This window comes from Oscarella lobularis, chromosome 1 (genome assembly GCF_947507565.1).
Source record: "Oscarella lobularis chromosome 1, ooOscLobu1.1, whole genome shotgun sequence".
Lineage (NCBI taxonomy): Eukaryota > Metazoa > Porifera > Homoscleromorpha > Homosclerophorida > Oscarellidae > Oscarella > Oscarella lobularis.
Window position 1 is genome coordinate 5343216 of NC_089175.1, and position 21555 is coordinate 5364770.

Genomic DNA, 21555 nt, shown 5'->3' on the forward strand with positions numbered 1-21555 from the left:
GGCGACGAGGATCTATCCGGGACTTCAAAATGACGTCGAAAACATCTCACAATAATTTTTTTAAAAATTAAAGAGCTAAAATTACGATTCAAATGTATCGTCTTAGTCAAAAGAAGGTGAGCACCTAAACACTTTTTTCGCCGCTGCTTTTAGACTCACCGAATCTAGAGCTTTGCACAATTCTTCGACTGTTGCAGCATCGCCTTTGCACTCCTTCCAAATAGACAGCATTTTATACGCTTGTTCTCTGACGTCTCCCTTTGCGTCTACTGAAGCTGCAACGACGTCTTTTTCATCCACGTCAAGGTACCTAGCAACGAATTTCCATCTATCTAGGATTTCCAGTGATACGTCAAGGAGCTCTTTTTTGGTCGGACATCGGTTCAGGTCAGCATCTGCTTAATGGTGCAATCAGCGTCGCTCTCATGAAGATTGACATGCCTACCTTGTCTGGAGGGGTCCGTTGAAGAACGCCCTATAGAAATCAAAAATTGAAATACAAAAAACTACTAATACAAAAAACTACTAATAAATAATCTACTCACCTCTTTTACTTGAAGATACTGAAGATGAAGGAGCCTAGGTAAGCAAAAAGGTCATTTACTTCACAACTCAAGAACTCTTATTTAGTCTTACATGGAGTGAAGGATATTCGTCTAATAAGAGTGTACAGTCTGTTTTTTCGTCATCTGTCAGACAAATTTCTAGCCAAGGCTTTTCTGCGTTCATCTTGACTTTTTTCAACTTGAAAAAACGCGTACAGAACTTGGACGGCTGCTTCTTTGCTCGGATCAGTTCTTGCTCAGCAATAGACACTGGAGACGAAGATTGAAGTTCCCAGCCGTAGCTAGTCCTATTGACTGAAAGAGTGAATTTGCCTTTCTTTGAAAAGTAGATTGTCGCATTAGTATCCTTCAAAAGTGCGGGCATTCCTCTGTTGCACCTTTCGACGACGTCGACATGCGTCCGTCTGGTAGACGTGAAATGAAGATCGATCGTCGCCGTTTCCAATTGCGAAGATTCTCCCTTTGTCCACCTACCAAACGCCAGGGTGCGATAGCAGTGTCCAATGCAACCACGCAAGCACGCAAAGAATTTGCAGAAGTGTTTCGTATCAATATCAAGAGAAGAAAATGGATGAAGGCTGGCCGTCATTTTATCAAACACCGTGGACTTGAGTGCTCCCACAGAAGAGGACCGAAACAAGCCTGTGTCTTGCTCTTCATATAGAAGGGTAGCTCTTTGATCATCGGAAAATACGGCGGCTTTCATGATAAAACTGATTGTGACGTTTCTTGCGAAGCGTGTGCCACAAGGATGTAGGGCAAGAATGTCTGTTATATATAAATCATTTTCAACCCCTTCTGATGCCTCTGGCTGATACTCATAGACAGTGAATCCTATTCTGACAGCGTTGCCCGTCACTGCTCCACGAGGAATAGTCAACGAGAAAAAATCAGAGTCTAGTTTTCCGCCCGATTCACCAACGTCTTCTTCTACAGTTTGCGTTCTTGTGAAGCTCAGCGTCATGCCTTCGAAGTGAAGAGAGAAGGTAGTAGAAGATTCTTCGTCTTGAAGCAATAAAGCCTACACATTAAAATTATATGTAGTTGAGCATCATATACATTGCTAGACCTTTGCAGCAGCCGGCGCAGTAGGCGTAGCATCATCTGCTTCCGTCCTTGAAGCATAATAAGCTGATGAGAAAACAGAAGATTTCAAAATGCCCCATGCTTTCGCATTGAAGCGTTCCAGTAGGCTGAGGAACCAGTCAAAAGACGAAGGACCGCTTTTTGGTAGAATTTCAAGAAGCAGCTTTTGGCACTCGCGTTCTCGATACTTTCTCTCTCGCAAATTGTGTGTGAGGGCACTATCCAAAAGTCTGCAACTAATTAGTCTATTTTCACAAAGAGCTAAAAGGAAGCACTCATAATCAGCTGGGATGAAATTCCAAGTTTCCACCAGTTCTGAAAAAAGCGGCTCGCGGATTACCAACCAACGTCTGTCCATTGGTATAAAGTCAAGAGTCGTCGCTTCTTCCTCTTGAAAAATATAACGAGCTACTTCCGGTGCAGCAGACCTCAAAATGGTCGACACGGCAGGTTGATAATCTGATATGACGCTGAGAAATTCGTCAAAAGAGAACGAACCTTTCTTTGGTAGAAGATCGATGAGCAGTTTTCGACAATCGCTTTCTCGAATTCTGATGAGCACATACTCTGGAGAAAAACGCTGATCGCATTCTTTCCGTACGTTTCTTCTTTCACTCAAAACCAAGTCATACTCTTCGGAAGTGAGTAGTCCTTTCACCCACAAATCTTGTATAGTGAAGCTGGCGTATTGCCATGCGGCTGTTATGTTTGAAAAGAGAGGCTCGCGGATTAAAAGCCAACGTTTATCCTTTGGCTCCGAAGATAATTTAACTCTAACCAGACATCACTAATTAATTAATAGTTTCTACCGCGTTTTTCTCCAGCTTTACGTACCTTCGCACTTTCTCGAGCATCCTAAACATTTTTACGACATCGGACTCTTCTCCTTCTGTGTTCAAAAGAACGCGAAAAAACTCATTGTAAGATTGTCGTCCCTTATGTGGAAGGATTTCAACGAGTAGCTTTTCGCACTGTTCAGCTCGAGGAAGAGAGCACAGCAGTTTGCATTCTCCCTCACTCAGAAGCTGCGCGGCGTGGAGGTCATCGAGCTGAGGACGCCAAATTTTGACTAAATTCCTCACGAACGGTTGAACGGCGTACATCCATCGAGGATCCATTCCGCTGACCCTTTTCCTCCAAAGGAATTTTTCGAAACGACCCTGAGTCGGAAACCACTTCATTTCCCAATCCTCAAGCATCTTAACTGTGGACTCCAGCTTCTCTTTCTTCGCCAGCACTGCGAGCAACGTGTCGTACGCTTCTAGACCCTTCTGTGGTAAGATTTCGACGAGCAGCGTCTCGCATTGCTGAGATCGAGAACGATAGCGCAACGCTTTGTATTCCTTGTCACTGACTAGATACAATTTGAGTAGCTCGTCGAGATCGGGATGCCAAAGGTCGATCAACTCTGGCAAGTGCAACTGAACGATTAATTCCCACCTGGGGTCTTCATTATCGAGACTAACATCCGAATACGACGGCATTTGTTTAGAGAGTTGGCAGAAAGCGTACGGGGTCTTGAGTAGCCGATTCGTGACGTCACCTTACAAAAAAAGCTTTTCGTGCCGCGATCGCAAAAGTTTCTTTTATCTAGCTAGGCAACAGAACGTCATTTCGAAGTTACGAAACGACAAAATGGCCGAAGCTGAGACACCTGGACCTCGAACTTACCCCGAAAGCGCGTTGATCGGCGATGAATTGTATCTCTTCGGTGGAATGGAAGCAATCCTTCCCCACGCTGTCATATGTTACCCCCGCAACGAAATCTGGACTTGCAATGTCCGAGAAGAGAAGAAATGGATTCGCCATTTCGCCGAAGGATCTATTCCTCCGCCTTGCTGGGGAGCACAATGCGTGGTCATCAATGGGATCGTGTATTCGTACGGGGGAGAGACGGAAGACGGTGAGGGTCTGGAAGAGGTGTTTGCTTTGAATCCGAAGAAAATGAAATGGATCCAAGTAGCCACGCCCGCTCATAGAAAGAAACCATGGCATCGCTCCTGCTGCTGTTTGTGGGCTATTGGAGGGAGAATGATCATGTTTGGGGGAGAGAGTGATGACGATTTTCGAAATGACGATCTCAATCATCGAGATTATCTCCAATCAGGAGCACAACGCAAAGGGTATGTGAATAATGAGATTTATGAATTTGTATTCGAGGAGGGAAGAGAAAAAGGTAAATTGCATGAATTATAATCTGAGAATAATTCATATGTTGTTGATTAGGATATTGGTTGGACGTTGAATTAAGCGGAGAAAGGCCTCAACCACGTAGCGGTGCTGCCGTGGAAATGATTGATCAACATCGAGGATTACTTCATGGAGGGTACGCTGGTGGGGAACCACTTGATGATGCATTTGTGATTGATTTGATAGAAAAGGTAAAATCTAATTATGTTTGTCCTCAATATTTAATAAATTCTTTTAGAAGTGGATTTGTATCAATTTTCTTCCAAAACCATCTGCTCGGTCTGATCACAAAATCTGTCAATTATCAAAAACAGGATTTGTTAAAAATTGTTTTCTACTTATTGGCGGGTTTAACAGAAGAAAATTTTCAGACTATGCTTGCATTCTTGACTTTGAACAACGAAAATCTTACGCGGTACAAAATTATCACTATTGATAACAAATTTGATCATTTTTATTAGTTTGAGCTAACCCGGGAAATGGAGGATATTTTTCGTCATTCTCTCCATTGCGTGGAGAATCGAGATGGATCCGCTCAGATCATTGTCACAGGAGGAGAAGACCCGAAAAACGAATCTAAAAAAATTCTGACCGAATTTACTCTTGGTAATGGAATAATGCTAAAATTGTGAATCTAATTTCTTTCTCTAGGTCCGTCGAATGATTCGTACATGCAGATTGAGACTAAGATATTAAAAGAATTGAGAGAAAAGAGGTGCGAAATTTGCGTGAAAAGATAATAACACGATTTTCCTTAGAATGGATTCCATCAAGTCATAGAAGAAAGTTGACAAAAAGGAACTCGTCTCAGAGCATAAATTAGTCGTAAGTGTCATGTGACCATTGCGCTGGCTTTTACTTTTACTTTTAGTATTTCGGTATCTCCTCCTTGAATTGAATTTTGGAGAATCTGTTTTTGTATTCTGACTTTTTTGTAAGCTATTACAACGATCTCTTTTTTTACGTCTATGGTTCATGCAATTGCCCTTTCAAAGTTTAAATGTATATTGACTTTATAGAATGAAATTGTTTTGCGATCTTATAGTATTGGCAATTTGCACGGTCAAATTGGGGAACGTGTAAAATCACAGCAATAGTAGTCTAATACTCTTTCATGACAGAGATATGAAGAAGAATTGTCACACGAGAAAGTGTGCATTTGATATAACCCTAACCTTAACCCATAAAGCTAACAGTGCTGAATGACGTGCCATAGCTCTGACAGCAATTGATCCGAGTCTCGCCTGCGTTTTCTGACTGGCAGGGGGTTGGAATCAATTATTCAATAAATTGGTTCAATTAAGTGTGATGTGTTGTAGATTACGGAAGAATTAGGAACGTGAAGAAGTCGTCAAATAATTTTATTTCGATAGGAACGGGCCATTTGACATCTTTCGCCTTCGAGTCGGGCCGAGAGCATCCGTTCATATCTAGCACGAGCGGAGGAACTGCATGGATCGAGGCGAAAACTGCAGAAGATCAACTCGGAGCAGAACGTTTTTGGTGCGCTTTTCGAACGTGGATCGCTGTTTGGGAAGCGAAAATCGACGTTTTTCTCAGCTGCGGGTCTTCAGAGTCGGCTGGTTCGATCTGTACACGAGCGAAATCAAAATTCTGATTTTAGCGAGGAAAAAGACCGCCGAGGCCAATGATGCTGATCTCATACAGCCTTTATTAATTACGTTTACCTTCTTCTAAAGCGAGGAAAGAGATCGATCATGACGATCGCAGAAAGAACGCATTTGTGTGGCGACAATCCGGGTCTTCAGGGCATAGCAGAGTGAGCAGACTTGCAGAGCGTACAGAGTCTGAGACTAATAACAGTGTACGTTCGTGCCGTGGGCAAGATGCGGTGATTCCGGCTTCCCGGAATCCGACGCGGCAATTGTGCCTCCGTGGTGACTAAGCCCGTGTTACGCACACAAATAAAAAGCCTCGCAAGCCTTGGTAAGACTTGAACTATGGAGTCTGCTATCCTCCTATCTCTATTTCTACACCTGGTGCCGTGCGATCATAGATACTGGAGGAATATCCTCCGGCACAAATTGGACAGATGAAAGAAAAGACGTTCTGTTGAAAAGCATCGTTTTTGTAACGCATAAGACTCTAATAGCTTCTAGGCTAAGAAAAGAGTTTACAGCAATATTCTGTAGTTAGAACCTTGTCTATTCAAGGCCACTCGATATATTGATCATATGCCAACGCAATATCAGAGTTTCTATGAAAGATTCCGATGTCTAAGACAGAACAAAATTGAAAGTAGTAGCTACGAAAACAGAAAAGAGAATGTACGTTCAACGGTATCTGCTTATGATATCTGGGCGTAATCAGGAACGCTAGGCTGTTTCGAGTCTCCTTTGAATAGGCTCTTTGCTGATTCATAGAGATGATTTGATTGCATCATCATTTCCCTGCTTGTTTTGCTAGCCGAGCCACCTGAAGTGGAATGATCCTTTTGATTCTGCTTCTTAGACCTACAGGGGGGATCAGGCAATGAAAATTTACAATGCCAAATCATATCCAACCTTTTATTGTAGCAGAGCAAGTATATAGAAACGAGTCCTAAAGCTACAAACAGGGTACTGAGAACGGAAATTCCCGCTATTAGGCCTGTATTTTCTGGGCTTGCTTTGGCAGTGATCGTTTTACTGATTGATACAGACAAAATGTTGGACTTCCTCAGTGCTCCATTCTGAGCGACTGCTGTCACCGATAAATTGTACGTTGCGTTGAAAAGCAGTTCGCAAAAACTGTATTCAGTGACGACCTTTTCCACACTAAATCGACGATAGTCTGTAGAGCTCTCGTAAACAATAACATACGAAGTGATCTCTTTTAGCATTCGGCTTCCTTCACAAATATATGACCATTTTATCATAGGCGGCTGAGCGTGAACCTGTTGAAGAGTCGGTCGACAGTCGTTTTCCTTCAAGGTAGCAAAGACGTGGTCAGCTGGTCGACTGTAATATGGCTCATTTCTTGCCACCACTCGTACGTTGTAGGGTGCCATTTGATTCAGGTCAATGAGACGGACATTGGTTTGAGCACTGTGATCTCTTTTTATTGTTAGGTTTTTCACTGAACTAATAGATTGCCAGTACGTAATGAAGTACTCAGTTGCTTGCAAACGAGAATTGTCTAGTGAATTAGAGATTTGAAGAGACAATGAAGACTCTGTCCTATCACGAAGTTCTACATGAGGTGGATCAATGTCACCTGAATCGTCAATTAGTACAACGTCAAAATACTTGGTACTGCGCTTAATTCTTACATGTGATGTTCAATCTGACGCACCTCTGAAGAGATGGAGACGCGCCATTGTCTGCTTTCATGCAAATGTTACTGTCACCTCTATGTACGTTTTGAATTTCTAGAGCAAACATCACAACGGAAGTGATTTCGTCAGAATAAATTGAGTTGATGTGACTGCTGATGGTTATTTTCTCTGACAATAGAGTACTCCAACTCCATGTTATGTTTGGAGCGGGTATTCCTTTGACTGTAAAATTGATGCGTACGTTATGCAGACAAACGATAGGATCACTAATAAGAAAGCTTACGACCACAGGCGCCCCTATAGAAAAGTTTAGGGAGCATCACGACTAAAAGAATTACACTAAACTCACAGCAGATATCTTCTTCAGCTCTAACACTGATATCTTCTCTAATCTCTTGCAAAACGTTTTCAGCTGCTAGTCTATATGTTCCTCTGTCGGTTAGTGTTACGTCACTAAAAGTCAGACCAGACCGATTCGCCAAAGGAAGTCTTGTTGCTAAAGCTCTTCCGCTAATTTTAGAAACAGTCACATTTGGCTCCGGCAACCCGGTAACGACGCAATGCTTATTCAAGGTCTCTCCAATATTGACACAAGATGTTGCTCTTCTTGTACAGCTGACCCTGATCTCTTCTGCACAACAAAGTTATATAGGCTACAGCAATTAACAATGCGGCTCGGCTAGAGCCTTAATTAATTGGGGTATAGCTACCTCCGAGGAGAAGCATATTCCACCCACTTTCAAAAACGCGATTTGCCTGGAAATCTTGAAGGATGCATTTGTACGACGTTCCGTTCAGTGATGGAGACATCAATACAGTGAATGTCGATCCGACGGTTGCGGTACGCACAGCAGGCGGCGCGGGCGACTCTTTTCCATTTGCCGCTCTTTGACTCCATGTATCACCACTCGTAGCCGGATGACTACAATTGAGCAACACAGTGTCGCCGTTCAAAGCCCAAACGAAATCATTTACGTTTGCCTCGACCTCTTTCTCGCGCGTGCTTCCTACACACAGTGAGACAATAGAAACAATTTTTCGTCCTACCTGTGACAAGAACAAGTATCCTAAGTAGTACCAAGCAGGAACTAAGAGAAGGCATGAATTAAGGAAAATCCGGGACGTGTACCCAATTCGGACAGAAACTTTCTTCCTTTCAGTTTGCCTATAAAAGGTGGGATTGCTAGCTATGACAACCGCCTATACCATCAGTCATCGCCTCGGTTAATTAATTCTGCCCCCGTTGGCCTCGCCTCGACCGAATTCTCCAAATTCGAAAGCATCGCTTGTAAACAAATAATTATAATTAACGACCATACAGTAGTCCATTTCAATAAACCTCGTAAAGTTCCTCCTAAAGGTGCTTTCGGTTTTGAATACGTACGAAATTGACGTTTCTAATAAATTCTGTTCTTTCGACAGGATTATAGGGCCCCAATGCAGCCTTATTCGAACCGTAAACTGAAGACGTCAAAGTGCAACAGTCTCACTCAACATCAGAGAAAATCTTCAATCGTGCGGCGCAGGGTGTGATAGAACCGCGTCGGCCATAAAGGAATTATACTAATTACTCTATTCGAATTGTAGATGATGACGTCATTGCTGAAATCGTAGTGGTTCAATCGAACCCCTCCCCCGAGTCCCCCGAACCCCCATCCCCCCGGGGGAGTCCCCAGCCTATATACAGTACGCACGGTCGAGTGGTATTGAAATGGCCGGTATACATGTAAACTTTGTCTGGATCTTCCTAATAGCGATGGAAGCTTATTTAACAGGTAAGAAACACCTTGGTCCAGGAATCTTTTGAACTCACAAATCTTCAGTAGAGGCGACCGCTCGTGTGAAAGTGGTCGTGGCTGATGTGAACGATGCTGTCTGGGCTTTCAACGGAGACACTATAGTACTCAACTGCAGTCATCCGGCTACGAGTGGAGATGTATGGAGCCAAAGAACGCCAGACGGAACAGAGTCCCCCGGTCCGCCAACTGTACGCACTCCTAAAGTCGGATCGACATTCACTGTCACTGCATCGCCATCTCTGAACGGAAATTCATATAAGTGCATTCTCCAAGATTTCAGGGGTATTCGCATTTTCGAAAGTGGGTGGATAACGATTCTCTCCTAATTAATTTGTACATACGTAACAGACGACGTACGCGTGATCGAACATATATTTTTCCGTTCTCTCAGATAAAATGAATGTGACTTGCACCAGTCAAGCGACGGTTTGCGCGACGGTGAGTCAATCCCTAACGAAGCGTTGCACCGTCAGCGGAATCCCAATGCCAAATATCACTGTGCAAAAACTAAGTGGGCCGGCATCATCACTTCCTTCGGCAAATCAGTTTGGCTTGACTTTCAGTGCCGTGGCACTAGAAGACAGAGGAATTTACGCGGTGACCGCTAAAAATGTTTTGGAAGAGAAAACGTCAGGCGTTTCAATACAACTTGGAGTCGATATCTGTGGTAATTACCTACGTACTGAAGGTGTATTCAGGTATCTAACGTCTGTTATAGTGGCACCCACGTTGGTTAATGCCTCTATTCCTGAATGCATTATTTGTCGCAGTGCGGCTCTTATTCGCTACACGGTGAAAGGAATGCCTACTCCACATATTACGTGGGCTTCATCCTTTGGAGGGCGTGCTACTGTTCACAGACCCGTTGAATCAAAAGATGCGGATGGCGTCACTTCAGTTGTAACATCAACGCTAGAGATTCGAACACGACGAACTGATAGCGATAGTTCGATTTGCGCGGAAGCAAAAAATGGAATGAATCCAATTACTAGCACTAAGCGGTGCTTTGCAATTAATATTACATGTAAGAACTCCGTTATATATTATTTATTGTTTTGATTTCAATTAATTAAGGCACTCCTGGTGCTCCAGGTGTGAAAACAAAGCCAGAGACAAATACGTCTGTTAATTTGATTATCACTGAGCCTACATTTGGTGGTGGAAGTAACATAATTTTTTACTTCATTAATGTGTCTGATCCGAACGGGCAGAAGCGTTTGCCAGACATGAATGTATCAAAAACCGGCGGGGCAACAAAAGTGCTTTTGTCATCTCTATTACCAGGCACTAACTACACTATTGCTGTTGCTGCGGTAAACAGCATTGGTCAGGGACCCTCTTCCCTCGTCAGTGTTTCAATTGCAGGTTTATCTGATAAAATTATTAATATTGAAAATCATTTTTTCGTGCTTATAGGCATTCGGAGGAAAGGATCGGGTGATACTGTTACAATAGGTCTCAAACCTGGAGTGATTGTTGGAATTTCATTGGGTTCTGCAGGTTCTGTTGTAGCTGCAATTATCGTTATCATTGTGAAAAAGAAAATCAGCTCAAGAAAGAAAAAGAGCCGTGACAGCGCAGACAGTTGTGCAAATGGTGGTCAATATACTGGCTCATCTGGTCCTATTACCTATTCAGATGTGACCAAGGCGAAATACTACGAGACCTCGCTGTAGGTCGCCGATTCACACTTATTTATGACGTCAGGGACTTTAAGGCTGAATGTTGTAGAAAATTAGAAATTAGATTTTTCGTCCATAGTAGATGGTTTTCTTTTCGTTCCTGTGTAGTAAGGAATTGTTGATTTGTAGCCACTTAGAAAAGGTGTGGTTGACTTGATTAATTAATTAAAAATCGACGTGATTTGACACGACGATGCGTCCCTTTACTACGCCACTGAATCGACGGAATCGATAAGAAGTCCGAGCTCAATTGATCCGAGTGCAAACCGTTTTCTGACTGGCAGAGGGTTGGGATCAACTATATAAATTGAAGGAGTCGTCAATTTTGCTTAGAGTCTGCATGAGGAACCGTACGTTAGATCTGATGCATTTGGAGCCGTTTATCCATCTACGATCGAGTCTTGCCAAGATGAAAGACAGCGATTCGTACTGAATATTAAGTAGGCTTCTGCGGGCCATTTGACTTCGACCGCGCCTTCGGGTCCGATCGAGACCATCCGCTCATGGGGATCAAGGCGATAATAGGTCTTACTTGCGCTCTGCGCGTTTCTTCCTCTCTTCCAACTCGCGGATCGACTCTAATTGAGAGCAGAACGTTTTTGATGCGCTTATCGAACGTGGATCCGCTGTCCGGGAGGCGAAAATCGACGTTTTCTCAAGCTGCTTGAAGCTGCGCATACGGGTCTTCAGCGATGCCACTCCATGGATTCTGTTTGGCCATGGTTTGGCTTCTCTCAAGCGAAATTAGAGCTGCCTTAGTTCGATTCGTGTCTAACGTGTGCAAATGGGTGTGCGATGTTTGAGTGACTCACGACGATCGATCAATCGATCCAATCATAGACGACGTTTCGCTTTCGACACACCTTTCCGCTTTCTGCTATGGCAGGCAGATTCCCTTCGCGAGGAAAAAGACCGCCGAGACCACTCTACGACGCTCAAAAGCATCGCAAACCTTGCAAATTCTTCCAGCAGGGAACGTGCAGGAAGGGCGTCGATTGCAATTTTCTGCACGACGCCAGCAGGAAACGGCTACAAGAAGTGCTCTCCAGTGGTGATTCTGGACGACGTCCAGGCGAAGAAGAGATTCCCGTACCCTTGTATCTTGGATACGTAGCTGGAAGAGGTGTTAGAGACCGCAGACTTTTGGATCTTTAGCCTCTAAGAGATATAGGGGGGTGGTGGCTGGATCCGGAAGCCGAAAAGCACAACGTCAAAGCTAGAATCGAAAAGAAAATGATCTACGTCAAAGGATCTTCAGCAGACGTCAGCGCCTTCAAGGAAGCGGTCCATGCCAGAATGGTTCGATCAGATGTTCTTCAAAGGAATCGATGCATTTATTTGTCGCTTTTATAGGAGAGCGTGGTCATTGATTACTTGCCCGTGCCTGATCAAATTTCGATGCATTACGTTGTGGGTCGGCAAGGATCCACGATGAAGCTCATAGTCGACGAAGACAGGGAAGACAAGGAAACGTTCTGCTGGCCGTCAATAGACCGCGAGAAAAAGGTTCATCGCGTTTGTCCACCTGAATCAATAGTGACGTGAGCTTTTCTAGGAAATAAAGCTCGTCTCCTCGTCTCAGTCCAAAATAGACGCGGTTGCAAATCGATTAAAATCGAGAGTGTTTTCCATGGTATAGAGCTTACTCAAAGAAATGATGATTTAAATTGAATTATTGATTGTCTTTAGTCGCCAGTTCTGAGCAGTGTGACATGTTATGATACCAAAAAGTCCTCTTCTGTCCGACTGTGCTTTCAACCGCACAAAGGCTATCATTCTCGTTCCTTGGCTCGTAGACAAAAGCATACACTTCATTTGGCAGTAACAACTGATTATAGAAAAACGCAATCACGTGAAAAATAGAACTTTATAGACACAAGCTCAAGACTTGAGTTGTGCCGATGAGGATGCCGAAAGCGTACTGCGAAAAGGCCTAAATAGCCTCAAATTAGAGCCCTCAAAGTCTTTTGATCCTACATCAACAGCCACGCCCAGTTGGAGTAAAACAAGGTGCCTACTAGTTAGTGATTCCTTTTCGAGAATAGCTTAGCCTTTACTAACGGTTTTGTGTAGAAAACCACCTAGTGGTCTCATTCACTCCGAGAACCTTCTCTTCGTACGCCATTGCCTGATGAATCAGCTCAACGAACTGAAAGACTATAAAGGCCAAATTAGACTTGAAGCGAGGTCAGCGCTGTTCATTCCGATTGTCGCAGATTTACGACGTCGTTTGCGTGCGCAGGATCGGCAAGGTATTGTGGACCGACGTCCCACCAGAAATTGCTTCCTCCGAGCACGACATACTGGACTTCGAAGAGAATATCTTTCCCGCGCTGAAGACTTCCTTTTCGACATTGTGCGACTGAAATAGAATTTCACCGCTTGATCTGTTTATAGTGTACGGTTTTCTTAGCATATCGACGCCCCTTACCGAGCTCGTTGACGATTTGGGCAAACCACACGTCGTGGAGACGTACGACTTCAAACTGTGGTCACCGCAATATCGACGTCTGGATTTGCGCGTGGCTAAAGTTGACGGCGGAAGCCTCGAATTGTACGCTGCCTACAAAAACGAAATGAAGAGATTCGTGGCAAATTGGGTCTTCTTGGAAGGGTGCTCGCACCATCGTCGATCACCCACTATAATTTATAATTGCATTCTCTGATTAGACGTCACGATGTGCGATTTGCACTTAACACTCGCGAACTGGTTCCACTCGACGATCCGACAGTTCAGAAATTTGCAAAGTCGTTGGAGATCAAGTAAGTTTCGTTCGTGTCATTATGAAGTTATTTTAATTATTTAATTATGTATTTATTTTTCACGAAGCGAACGAGGTCATTTGACCTTTGAAGTGGCACCAGATCGGCGTGTTGACTTTGTTAGGCACAAAGTTAAGTCCAGTTACGTCATAGAAAACTTTGCAGTTGAAACTGCTGACGTGGAAGACTTCAATGTCTCAAAGCCCAAATTCGAAAAAGCTAAACCTGGAACGAAGATTGCTTTAGACTTTGGAAGTGATTGTCATCATGAGGTTGAGGTTAGAAGAGAAATTATGTAGGAGAAGTTGAATGGATCGCATCTTTCTGTTACACAGCTTCTCAACTTATCCTGGCTGGTGGCATTCTCTTCAGTCATTCCGAAATCAGATATGGGGCAATTTTTCAATAAGCATCAGTGCCCGTTGCCATCGAAGATAACACCGCCTGAGAAATGGAGTCCTGAAGATATAGTGAAGGAACTTCCAGACTTCATAGAAACGCTCGAATGTGTGGTAGAGAGTCTAAAATCAGAAGAATAAGATAACCTTAGTGCCTGTCTAGGTCTGTCTACTCTTTGAGTCTTGTGTAATAAAGTTTGTCGAACGTACTGTACCTCTGATTGATACAAATTTGGTCGAGCTCTTTGTTCACTTTCAATCTCCCATTGGCTGCGGGAACGAGAACGTCAGATTTTCGTTTGTTTGACCGTCTTTCATCTGAAAAACGCTATCAAACTACTAGAAAATACGTACATTATACCAGTGATACCGCATTGAGCACCAAAAGAAACTACAAACTGTGTAACATTGACATAATAGCAAATATCGACTACCCAGTATTTTAAATTCAGTACAATAAGTTTGATCTCATATACTTCAAAAGTATAGAGATAGAACGATGATCTAAAAAAGGCCAAGCCTTTTCTAATTACAGTCATTTTAATTACTTAGGGGGTTATTATCTTCTTTTTTGAAGCTCGCGGCACAAGTATTCTGCAGCCAAAGTAGCTGCTCTTTTGCTGTCTGCTCTCAAAACGTCGCTGCTGACGTCTTTCCCAATTATTTGGCTCACGTTCCTAAAAAGCCTCTCTCTGCAGTGAGGCAAAAAGTATGTATCAGATCGTTCGGAAAAATAGTCTGGAGAAAGAGACTGAAAAATTGGGATGACTCTACCAAACTCATAATGAACACGCACGGCCGCGGTTGCAGCAGCCGCGAAAAAATCGCAAGCAGCACTCTTTTCTCCCAAGATTAGCACAACGTATTTTGATTTTGCTAGAGAATCCAGCGCAGAGATGTCGTCCTTCTTGCCTAAACAAACGTCAGTAATACCTTTCTCAGCAATGATATTGCAGATGTTTTGACAAAACATCTCGCTATCCTCTCCGGCAAAACAAAAATAGATTTCGTAGTCCCACTCGGAGATCTTTCTTCGATATTCGTGCACAGCTCGGATACGGGGAAGTAGAAATTGGAGCGTTTCTCTTGTAAGAACTTCTTGAGAACCTCGAAGTGGCAACTCAATAATATTCTACGATAACGGGTTTATGCAACTTACCGAGATAAAGTTCCTTTCGGTTTCCTGTTATTGTAAAATGTTCACTTAATTTAAGGTAGGATATTAGGCATAATGCGACAAGAGAAACAACTGTAATGATGAGTGGAAACATTTGCAACGGCCGCGTGCATATTCCTTCAGAATCGTAATGAAAGTCAGCAAAGCAGCTGCAGCGCCATTGCCGACCAGACAGACCGACGGGAGAAACCACTTCGCAAACACCGTGCACGCAAACGCTGTCATTCTTGCACCTCATGCAATTTTGCAGAGATGCCGAACCATTCAGAGGTGTCGTTGTGCCTTCTGGACACAGCGAACATTCTCTCTGGCCAACTTGAGCAGAGTAACTTCCAGCAGGACAAAGAAGACAGGGTTTTGAAGGAAAATCAGACGAGTACATGCCTCTTGGACAGCGCAACTCAACGATGTGCAATTGATCGCCAAGAAAAGCGACAAGGCTTTGTTCGTTGGCAGGTAACATGGTCAGTATCGTGCGTGGAGTGACAATGTCTTCATACACAATCCAATTTTCAGTCGTCAAGATGTAAATTCGCAAAAAAACTTCCTCAAAAGGTGATAGGTGATCTGCAGCCATAACGTTATTGTAAAATTCGATTTCTTTTAACCCGTATCCAAAAACGATTACTTCAGGACTGAGTAGAGATATGTGAGAAAAACATAGGCCAAAATCTTTCTGGAAGCCTGAGTGCAACAGTGTCCACAGAAATGTCTTTAGACTGAAAGCCCAGATTTCGTCATTGCAGTTGAAGATACTGCGATTACCAACTTTAAGACAATCCTTTTCTAAAGCTCCTCCATAAAATATTAATCTCGAATTCACCTGTAAGGCTGAATGACCAAACCTGGCCGTCGGCCAAGTGTTGTTGGATACTGGACTTTGGATCTGAACACAAGAAAACGACGACAAATTGAAAAAGGTGACTATCCACAAATCGTCCATCAAAACTGTGCCGTGGTTCGTCTCTGTTATCCCACCAAACACAACAAGAGACGTCTTGTTGATTGATACAGAAGAATGATAATACCGTGAACCCAAAAGTAGGCACTCGTCGGTCTTGTTCAGCTGTAGCAGCACGCTGTTCTTAAACAGATATATTCTGTCGTTCAAACTCCAATTTTTCTGTCTAAATCTCCCGCCAAAAATTACCAGAGCAAAGACGTGCTCAATCCAAGTTATAGTGTGACCCTCAAGCAAGAGGATCGGTACTTTAGATTCTGCTCTGATAGCAGTCCATTTTCGTAGGTGCATATAGAAGATACCCATGGTATTACACACTGACTGGTTGTCTGCCAAAAGTTCCTGTTGTAGCGTAAATACTTTGCCGGAAGCAGCGTCGCTAGTGTAAACAACTGCACCTCCCGCTTTGCTAAAAATTGTCTGCTCGAGAAACAGTGATTTTTCTACGTCCGTGGCTTGCCAACTGTTGCTCGAAAATGTCACGTTAGTCACACGAATGCTTTGGCCTGAAGGATTTGTAAATATAAAAAGCGAATTATTATTATACATTGCCGAACTTGAATGAAACTCGGTCCTCGAATGAAGGTCAGGAAGCATGTCTGTAATCCAGACCTGATTCTGCATGTCGAATGCAAGAAAAGGAAAATTGGCGGAAATAAAGAAGAAGAATCGATCTACTACATTGTGCCCTGTAAGAAAGAAAAACTGCAACGCCATCTCGTGAAAAAGGCTAGGCAATTTTTCAGAGACCCGACGCCAAAGACGTGTCAACATGGAGAACTGCCAAACGTTCGTTGTAGATCCTGAGCCAGTTTCTGTAGGATTATTGCCTCCGGCGACGTACATCAAGTTGCCATTTGTTGAAGAAATTGCTGCGTGACGAGTTCTCGGAGCTGGCTTTACCTCGCTATCATCTGTCTCTAGCAGTCTCCACTCATACCGTTTGCCGTCCTCAAGGCAGTGTAACTCCCACAAATCATTGTAACAGACACGTTTAAAGAGAACATCTACGCCACTACATCCTCCAAAAAGAATCACTGATTCTTTGCAAGAGCAATTTGTATTAGCTTGCTTTAATGCTACTACTGTATATCCGTCTAGCCGCACTGAATGACCAGGAAAAGTAAGCCCAGCCGATACAACAGGTAACTCGTTCCATGACAACTGTTCTTTGTCGAGAAGCCAAAGGTCATTCTTGAGGTCAAAGAAAATATGTGTATCATGGCACAACTTTACAGTACTTAGGTGATATATCTCAAAGTCGAGAGTATTTTGTGGCTTGTACCAGGAACCGAGATCTGCCTGATAAACATAAAGTGTCTGATAAAAAACTAATTTGGAGGAATTGGAATGAACTTTGGAATGAATGTAGAGAAAATGCTTCTCGTTCAAAAATGAAACCGGAATAAGATAAGAATCATGATCAATTTTATCCGGTTGAAGTAGGTGGAAGTGGCAGCTGTTGTAAGCATAAGAAAATACCTCGTTTGATTTCTGCACATCGCACGAGGTTCCATTTGGCTGCGAGGAACCATTATGATGAGAGAATCCAAAGACAGCTACAGTAAATGCCCAAAAGATCCTTTTCGAAGCACCGAGAGCAAGCTGGCGCCAAAGAAACATGCCCATGTCTGTAAAATGACAGCAGTTATGCTTGACCCTTCATCTAGCTGATTTACGTGCACCCGCCTTACCTTCGGTGCCTAGAACAGGGTTCAGAGAGACAGCAGTGAGTGAGTGAGAGGAGCAGTCAGGAGAAAAAGGGAAAAAGGACAGGAGAAAAGAGCTCCCGGATGAAGAGAATAAAAGTATTTGCAAAAAATTTATTGCAATGTGCATTTAGCTGTTTTAGAAATGATACTGATACTTTCACACAATTTCCGTTTCTCAAACTATTGTACTAGACAATGCCTCGTGCGGCGTCCTTTTGCGGTTCTGCGATCTTTCTTTAAAATATTACACAAAAAATCTGCAACGTGACGTTCTGAAGACTCCAAGTCTTTCAAAGATATATCAATGCCTGTTGACAATTTTCCTATACTTTGGTAGAGCCTAGTACTTGGAGAGTTGGGCAAAAAATAGGTATTTGGAAGCGTACTACACGCGGCTTGAGAAAATGTCTGAAAAACTGGTAACAGTCTGCCATATTTAGCGTGAACGTGCAAGGCAACGGTTGCCTCAGCTTCGGGATGTTCACAACCAATTATTTCCTTTGTCAAGAACACGGCAACGTATTTAGATTTAGCAAGAGCGTCCAGTAGTGCCGACACAACAGCTTTGCCTCCAGAAATACTCACTTCGTCAAAAAAAACAGTGAAATTATTCTTCGTGATAAACTTGTGCACATCTCGGCAAAACAATCTGCTGCCGTCTCCGGAGAAGCATAAGAAAATATCGTAAAGCCAGTTGCCAGAATTATTTTGACTGTTGTACACGCTTACGATTTCAGGCAACTCCTCTTCTATTAGGTTTCTGCTGAGGCTTTCTATAGCAGAATTATTATCTAAACAAGAAAATACAAGTATTGATTGCTATTAAAGTGAGTAAAGCTAATCTCACTCCTTTGTCTAATCAAGTATAAGGTGACTAATAGGATGACTCCAATTACGACTGCCGAGTACTCTCGCAAGCGCGATGGAACAGTGCACTTTCCTTCAATGTCATGGTAGAAATTGCGATAGCAAATACAGAACCATTTCCGGCTGCTTGAATTGGCTGCCAAGGCAACTAAACATTTACCGTGAACGCAAATGCTGGCATTTCTGCATTTGTTGCAGTGACGTTCAAGTGTTGATCCACTAAAAGTAGTCGTCGTGCCTTCAGGGCACCCAAAACAACTCTTCTGTCCAACTTGGTCAGAATAGGTACCCACAGGACAGAATGAACAGAACTGTGTAGGAAAATCCGGTGAGTACATGCCTTTAGGACATCCTATAACAATAACAAGAAAATGAATGCCAAGTAGAGCAACTGACGATTTGGAGAGAAAGTCTTGCACAAGTATTAATCCTGAAGGCACTATAGTTTCTTCTAATTTCAGCCACACATTGCTTATTAAATCGTAAATCCACAGCCGATTATTAGGCAGTGACGAGGGCTCGTCAAATACAGATTGATTTGCTACGTAAACTTTTTTGTACCCCTGTCCAAAAACCAGTACGCCAGAACCCAATAAGGTTGCTTGACCAAAACAAGATTCAAAATTTTTTGACTCCAATGCTTTCCAAGTGAATGTTTTTAGACTAAATGCCCACATTTGATTGCTGCACTGCCGAAGAGAAACGATCTTGAACTGATTGCTCACTATTCCTCCATGAAAGAGTACATCCGAGTTTACACGCAGTGCCAAATGACCAAAACGACCTGATGGCCACACGCTGTTGTCATTTATTGATCGAGCAATTCTACTACAAGTACATGTTGATCCATTGAAAAAGTTCAGAACCCACAAATCAGCTAAAGCCAAAATTTCTTTACCAATTTGCGCCAAACCGCCAAACACAAGCAGCGAGGTACTATTAATCGATATTGAAGAATGATAGAATCTGGAAGCAAGAAAGCAAGTTTCCTGCATATTTACTTGAGAAATCCAAGCATTCCTAAATACAAAGGTTCTATCATTCATTTGCCAGCTATTTAATTTTTCTCGTCCGCCATAAATAATCAAACCATTAACATTTTCTACCCAAGTTGCAGTATGTCCCTCGAGAAGAGGAAGATCACCAAGGCTCGCCAAAGCTCCGATTACAGTCCAAAATCTTTGACGACTGTCAAAGACTCCCATGATTGTTGTAACGGATCTGTTCTTGCCTTCTTTAAACTGCTGCCTTACTGTGAAAGTGAAATCTGAGTTTGTTTCACAGGAGTGGACAGGACTGGCTTCATGCAGAAGCGGCAAATACGGATGTGACGGCTTCCTTATGTCAACTACATGCAAGCCATTTTCCTCTAGCAACACCTTTCTAACACTCACACCGCCGGCTTCCCTAGAAAATACGAGAAGAGAAGTGCTTTCATACTCCACTGCAACTGAAAAGGTTTGCGTGTAAGACGTATTAAGTAGTAAAGTGTCTGCAATCCAAAGTTGCTTTTCTAAATCAAACATAGCAAACTGAAAGTTACCGGAGTGGAAAACAAAGTAACGCTCCCCTACATTGTGACCCGTAACATAAAACGATTTAAAAATGCTAAACATGAAGATCGGAGAGCTTTCCGAAATGCATTTCCATTCTCGCATGAGCATAGAAAACTGCCAAACTTTGGTTAACTCCGAAACAGAACTCAAAGCGGGATTCGCTCCGCCTGCAATGTACATCAGCGTTTTACCCTGAGCAGAAATTGCCACATGACCGGCCCTTTTCATCGGCTTTTTCTGCTCTTTATTTATATCCAAAAGTCGCCATTCGTACAGTTCTTCATCTACGTGACAGTGCAGTTCCCACAGGTCGTTATAGCACATACTCTCCTTGGCTGGGTCCAAGGACAAGCAACCTCCAAACGCAATTGCAGATTCCTTACAAGAACACTGCGTTTCGTTTTGCTTCAGAGCAACCACGCTAAATTTGGTAGAGACAAAGCCTCTAGCCGGATCGGAAGGAAGAGATGATAGCAGTTTTAGTTTCTTCAATTGAATTTGCTTCGTGTCTAGCACCCACGCGTCGTTCGTGTCGTAATCAAATACAATGGTTATCTTTTTACACAATGACACAGCTCTCGACAGATCATTCCAAATATCAAACTCGATATTGACAGCACGAAACGGCTTGTACCAATGGTTATATTCTGGCTGATATATAAGGCTGTTGGATGCGTTTGAATGAAGAGAAAGGTAATGCTCGTCACTGGAATAGTGTAAGGGTAGGAAAAGAGATCTATAGTCCATCGGCTTGGGTTCCAGATGTTGGAAATAACTGTTACTGTAGGAATAAGAATAAACGGTGTTCTGCTTTTTCAACGTCCATGCCACGCCGTTTGATTCCAAGCAAGAGTAGAGGAAGAGTAGTGAAGTTGCAGCAGCCACAAAACGTAGCATATTTTACACCCTAGCCACTGGTAGGTAAGGTAGACTAGGCCTACGTGGCCAGCAGTTGGTAAATCTCGGAACTGCGCCTCCGGCTTTTCTCTTCCTTGTAGTCAAAGTCTCTCTAACGTACGGTAGTCGATGAAATTCGCTGCAATACGTCGCTGCAATAGGTTTCCAAGCTTTTGAAGAGTAGGCTTAGCGCAGCGCTGTCGCTTGTCCGGGGCTCGGTCAGTCTCCTTTTTTGTACGCGTTGGTGCTTGATTTTGGCTCACGTATTTACGGCGTGAGCGAAGACGTCTTTCTTGCAAGGCATTTTTTTGGCAGAAATCGTCTGGGTAACAGCACCACGGACTCGGACAATCTGACAGCACTGCCTCCTTCTGTCAATCGGCCCCTTGAATTCCATGCTGAGACGTCAATAACGGAGCCGATCCCACGGCGCTGGACGGCGGCGCTGGCGAGAGCGAATGGTCACGTGACGTGCGACGATTGGGATTGGAGCTGACGTTGGTTGGGGGAAGGGGAGACGAGCCAGATGTACTGTTCTTGTTTGGAGTCGATGGGGGACGATGACGAGGAGGAAGTGGAGGAAATTCCCAAGTCGTATTTTATTTCTTGATCCGGGAGAGCTGA

At 43.3% G+C, this 21555-nt stretch overlaps 7 protein-coding genes across 9 annotated transcripts; 3 read left to right on the plus strand and 4 right to left on the minus strand.

Annotated features, from left to right (window-relative positions):
- Nucleotides 1-30: 30 nt before the first annotated feature.
- Nucleotides 31-3138, minus strand: LOC136195447 (uncharacterized). Its single transcript, XM_065984778.1, has 6 exons — nucleotides 2487-3138; nucleotides 1636-2425; nucleotides 637-1587; nucleotides 546-579; nucleotides 446-475; nucleotides 31-395 (listed from the first exon to the last, which is right to left on the minus strand). The coding sequence occupies exons 1-6, from the start codon at nucleotides 3134-3136 to the stop codon at nucleotides 103-105; spliced, it is 2748 nt and encodes a 915-aa protein (XP_065840850.1). The 5' UTR covers nucleotides 3137-3138; the 3' UTR covers nucleotides 31-102.
- Nucleotides 3139-3206: 68 nt separating this feature from the next.
- LOC136199720 (actin-fragmin kinase-like) lies at nucleotides 3207-4911 on the plus strand. 3 transcript variants are annotated; one of them, XM_065990010.1, is made up of 7 exons: nucleotides 3207-3828; nucleotides 3879-4033; nucleotides 4081-4257; nucleotides 4304-4448; nucleotides 4494-4557; nucleotides 4601-4667; nucleotides 4714-4910. In XM_065990010.1, exons 1-6 carry the CDS (start codon nucleotides 3288-3290, stop codon nucleotides 4620-4622), a joined length of 1104 nt encoding a protein of 367 aa, XP_065846082.1. In that variant the 5' UTR covers nucleotides 3207-3287; the 3' UTR covers nucleotides 4623-4667; nucleotides 4714-4910. The 3 variants fall into 3 exon arrangements, 2 of the variants coding, with proteins under 2 accessions (XP_065846082.1, XP_065846081.1); XR_010673156.1 differs by having other exon boundaries at nucleotides 4494-4667; XM_065990009.1 differs by having other exon boundaries at nucleotides 4494-4911.
- A 1087-nt stretch (nucleotides 4912-5998) lies between these two features.
- On the minus strand, nucleotides 5999-8661 carry LOC136185290 (uncharacterized). The gene is made up of 9 exons (XM_065972397.1): nucleotides 8575-8661; nucleotides 8459-8516; nucleotides 8326-8404; nucleotides 8167-8284; nucleotides 7830-8126; nucleotides 7469-7750; nucleotides 7114-7416; nucleotides 6368-7058; nucleotides 5999-6316 (listed from the first exon to the last, which is right to left on the minus strand). Exons 4-9 carry the CDS (start codon nucleotides 8219-8221, stop codon nucleotides 6151-6153), a joined length of 1794 nt encoding a protein of 597 aa, XP_065828469.1. The 5' UTR covers nucleotides 8222-8284; nucleotides 8326-8404; nucleotides 8459-8516; nucleotides 8575-8661; the 3' UTR covers nucleotides 5999-6150.
- Nucleotides 8662-8830: 169 nt separating this feature from the next.
- Nucleotides 8831-10788, plus strand: LOC136190140 (neural cell adhesion molecule 2-like). The gene is made up of 6 exons (XM_065978222.1): nucleotides 8831-8894; nucleotides 8946-9218; nucleotides 9310-9585; nucleotides 9637-9942; nucleotides 9993-10283; nucleotides 10335-10788. The coding sequence occupies exons 1-6, from the start codon at nucleotides 8831-8833 to the stop codon at nucleotides 10592-10594; spliced, it is 1470 nt and encodes a 489-aa protein (XP_065834294.1). The 3' UTR covers nucleotides 10595-10788.
- A 490-nt stretch (nucleotides 10789-11278) lies between these two features.
- Nucleotides 11279-13962, plus strand: LOC136190129 (uncharacterized). The gene is made up of 12 exons (XM_065978210.1): nucleotides 11279-11723; nucleotides 11772-11899; nucleotides 11954-12106; nucleotides 12156-12233; nucleotides 12290-12421; nucleotides 12474-12610; nucleotides 12674-12787; nucleotides 12843-12956; nucleotides 13014-13214; nucleotides 13271-13363; nucleotides 13431-13641; nucleotides 13699-13962. Exons 1-12 carry the CDS (start codon nucleotides 11480-11482, stop codon nucleotides 13900-13902), a joined length of 1809 nt encoding a protein of 602 aa, XP_065834282.1. The 5' UTR covers nucleotides 11279-11479; the 3' UTR covers nucleotides 13903-13962.
- A 231-nt stretch (nucleotides 13963-14193) lies between these two features.
- Nucleotides 14194-17648, minus strand: LOC136199749 (uncharacterized). Its single transcript, XM_065990044.1, has 3 exons — nucleotides 17594-17648; nucleotides 14921-17530; nucleotides 14194-14868 (listed from the first exon to the last, which is right to left on the minus strand). Exons 2-3 carry the CDS (start codon nucleotides 17526-17528, stop codon nucleotides 14321-14323), a joined length of 3156 nt encoding a protein of 1051 aa, XP_065846116.1. The 5' UTR covers nucleotides 17529-17530; nucleotides 17594-17648; the 3' UTR covers nucleotides 14194-14320.
- A 143-nt stretch (nucleotides 17649-17791) lies between these two features.
- LOC136193655 (uncharacterized) lies at nucleotides 17792-21074 on the minus strand. Its single transcript, XM_065982624.1, has 2 exons — nucleotides 18459-21074; nucleotides 17792-18402 (listed from the first exon to the last, which is right to left on the minus strand). The coding sequence occupies exons 1-2, from the start codon at nucleotides 20929-20931 to the stop codon at nucleotides 17792-17794; spliced, it is 3084 nt and encodes a 1027-aa protein (XP_065838696.1). The 5' UTR covers nucleotides 20932-21074.
- Nucleotides 21075-21555: the final 481 nt, after the last annotated feature.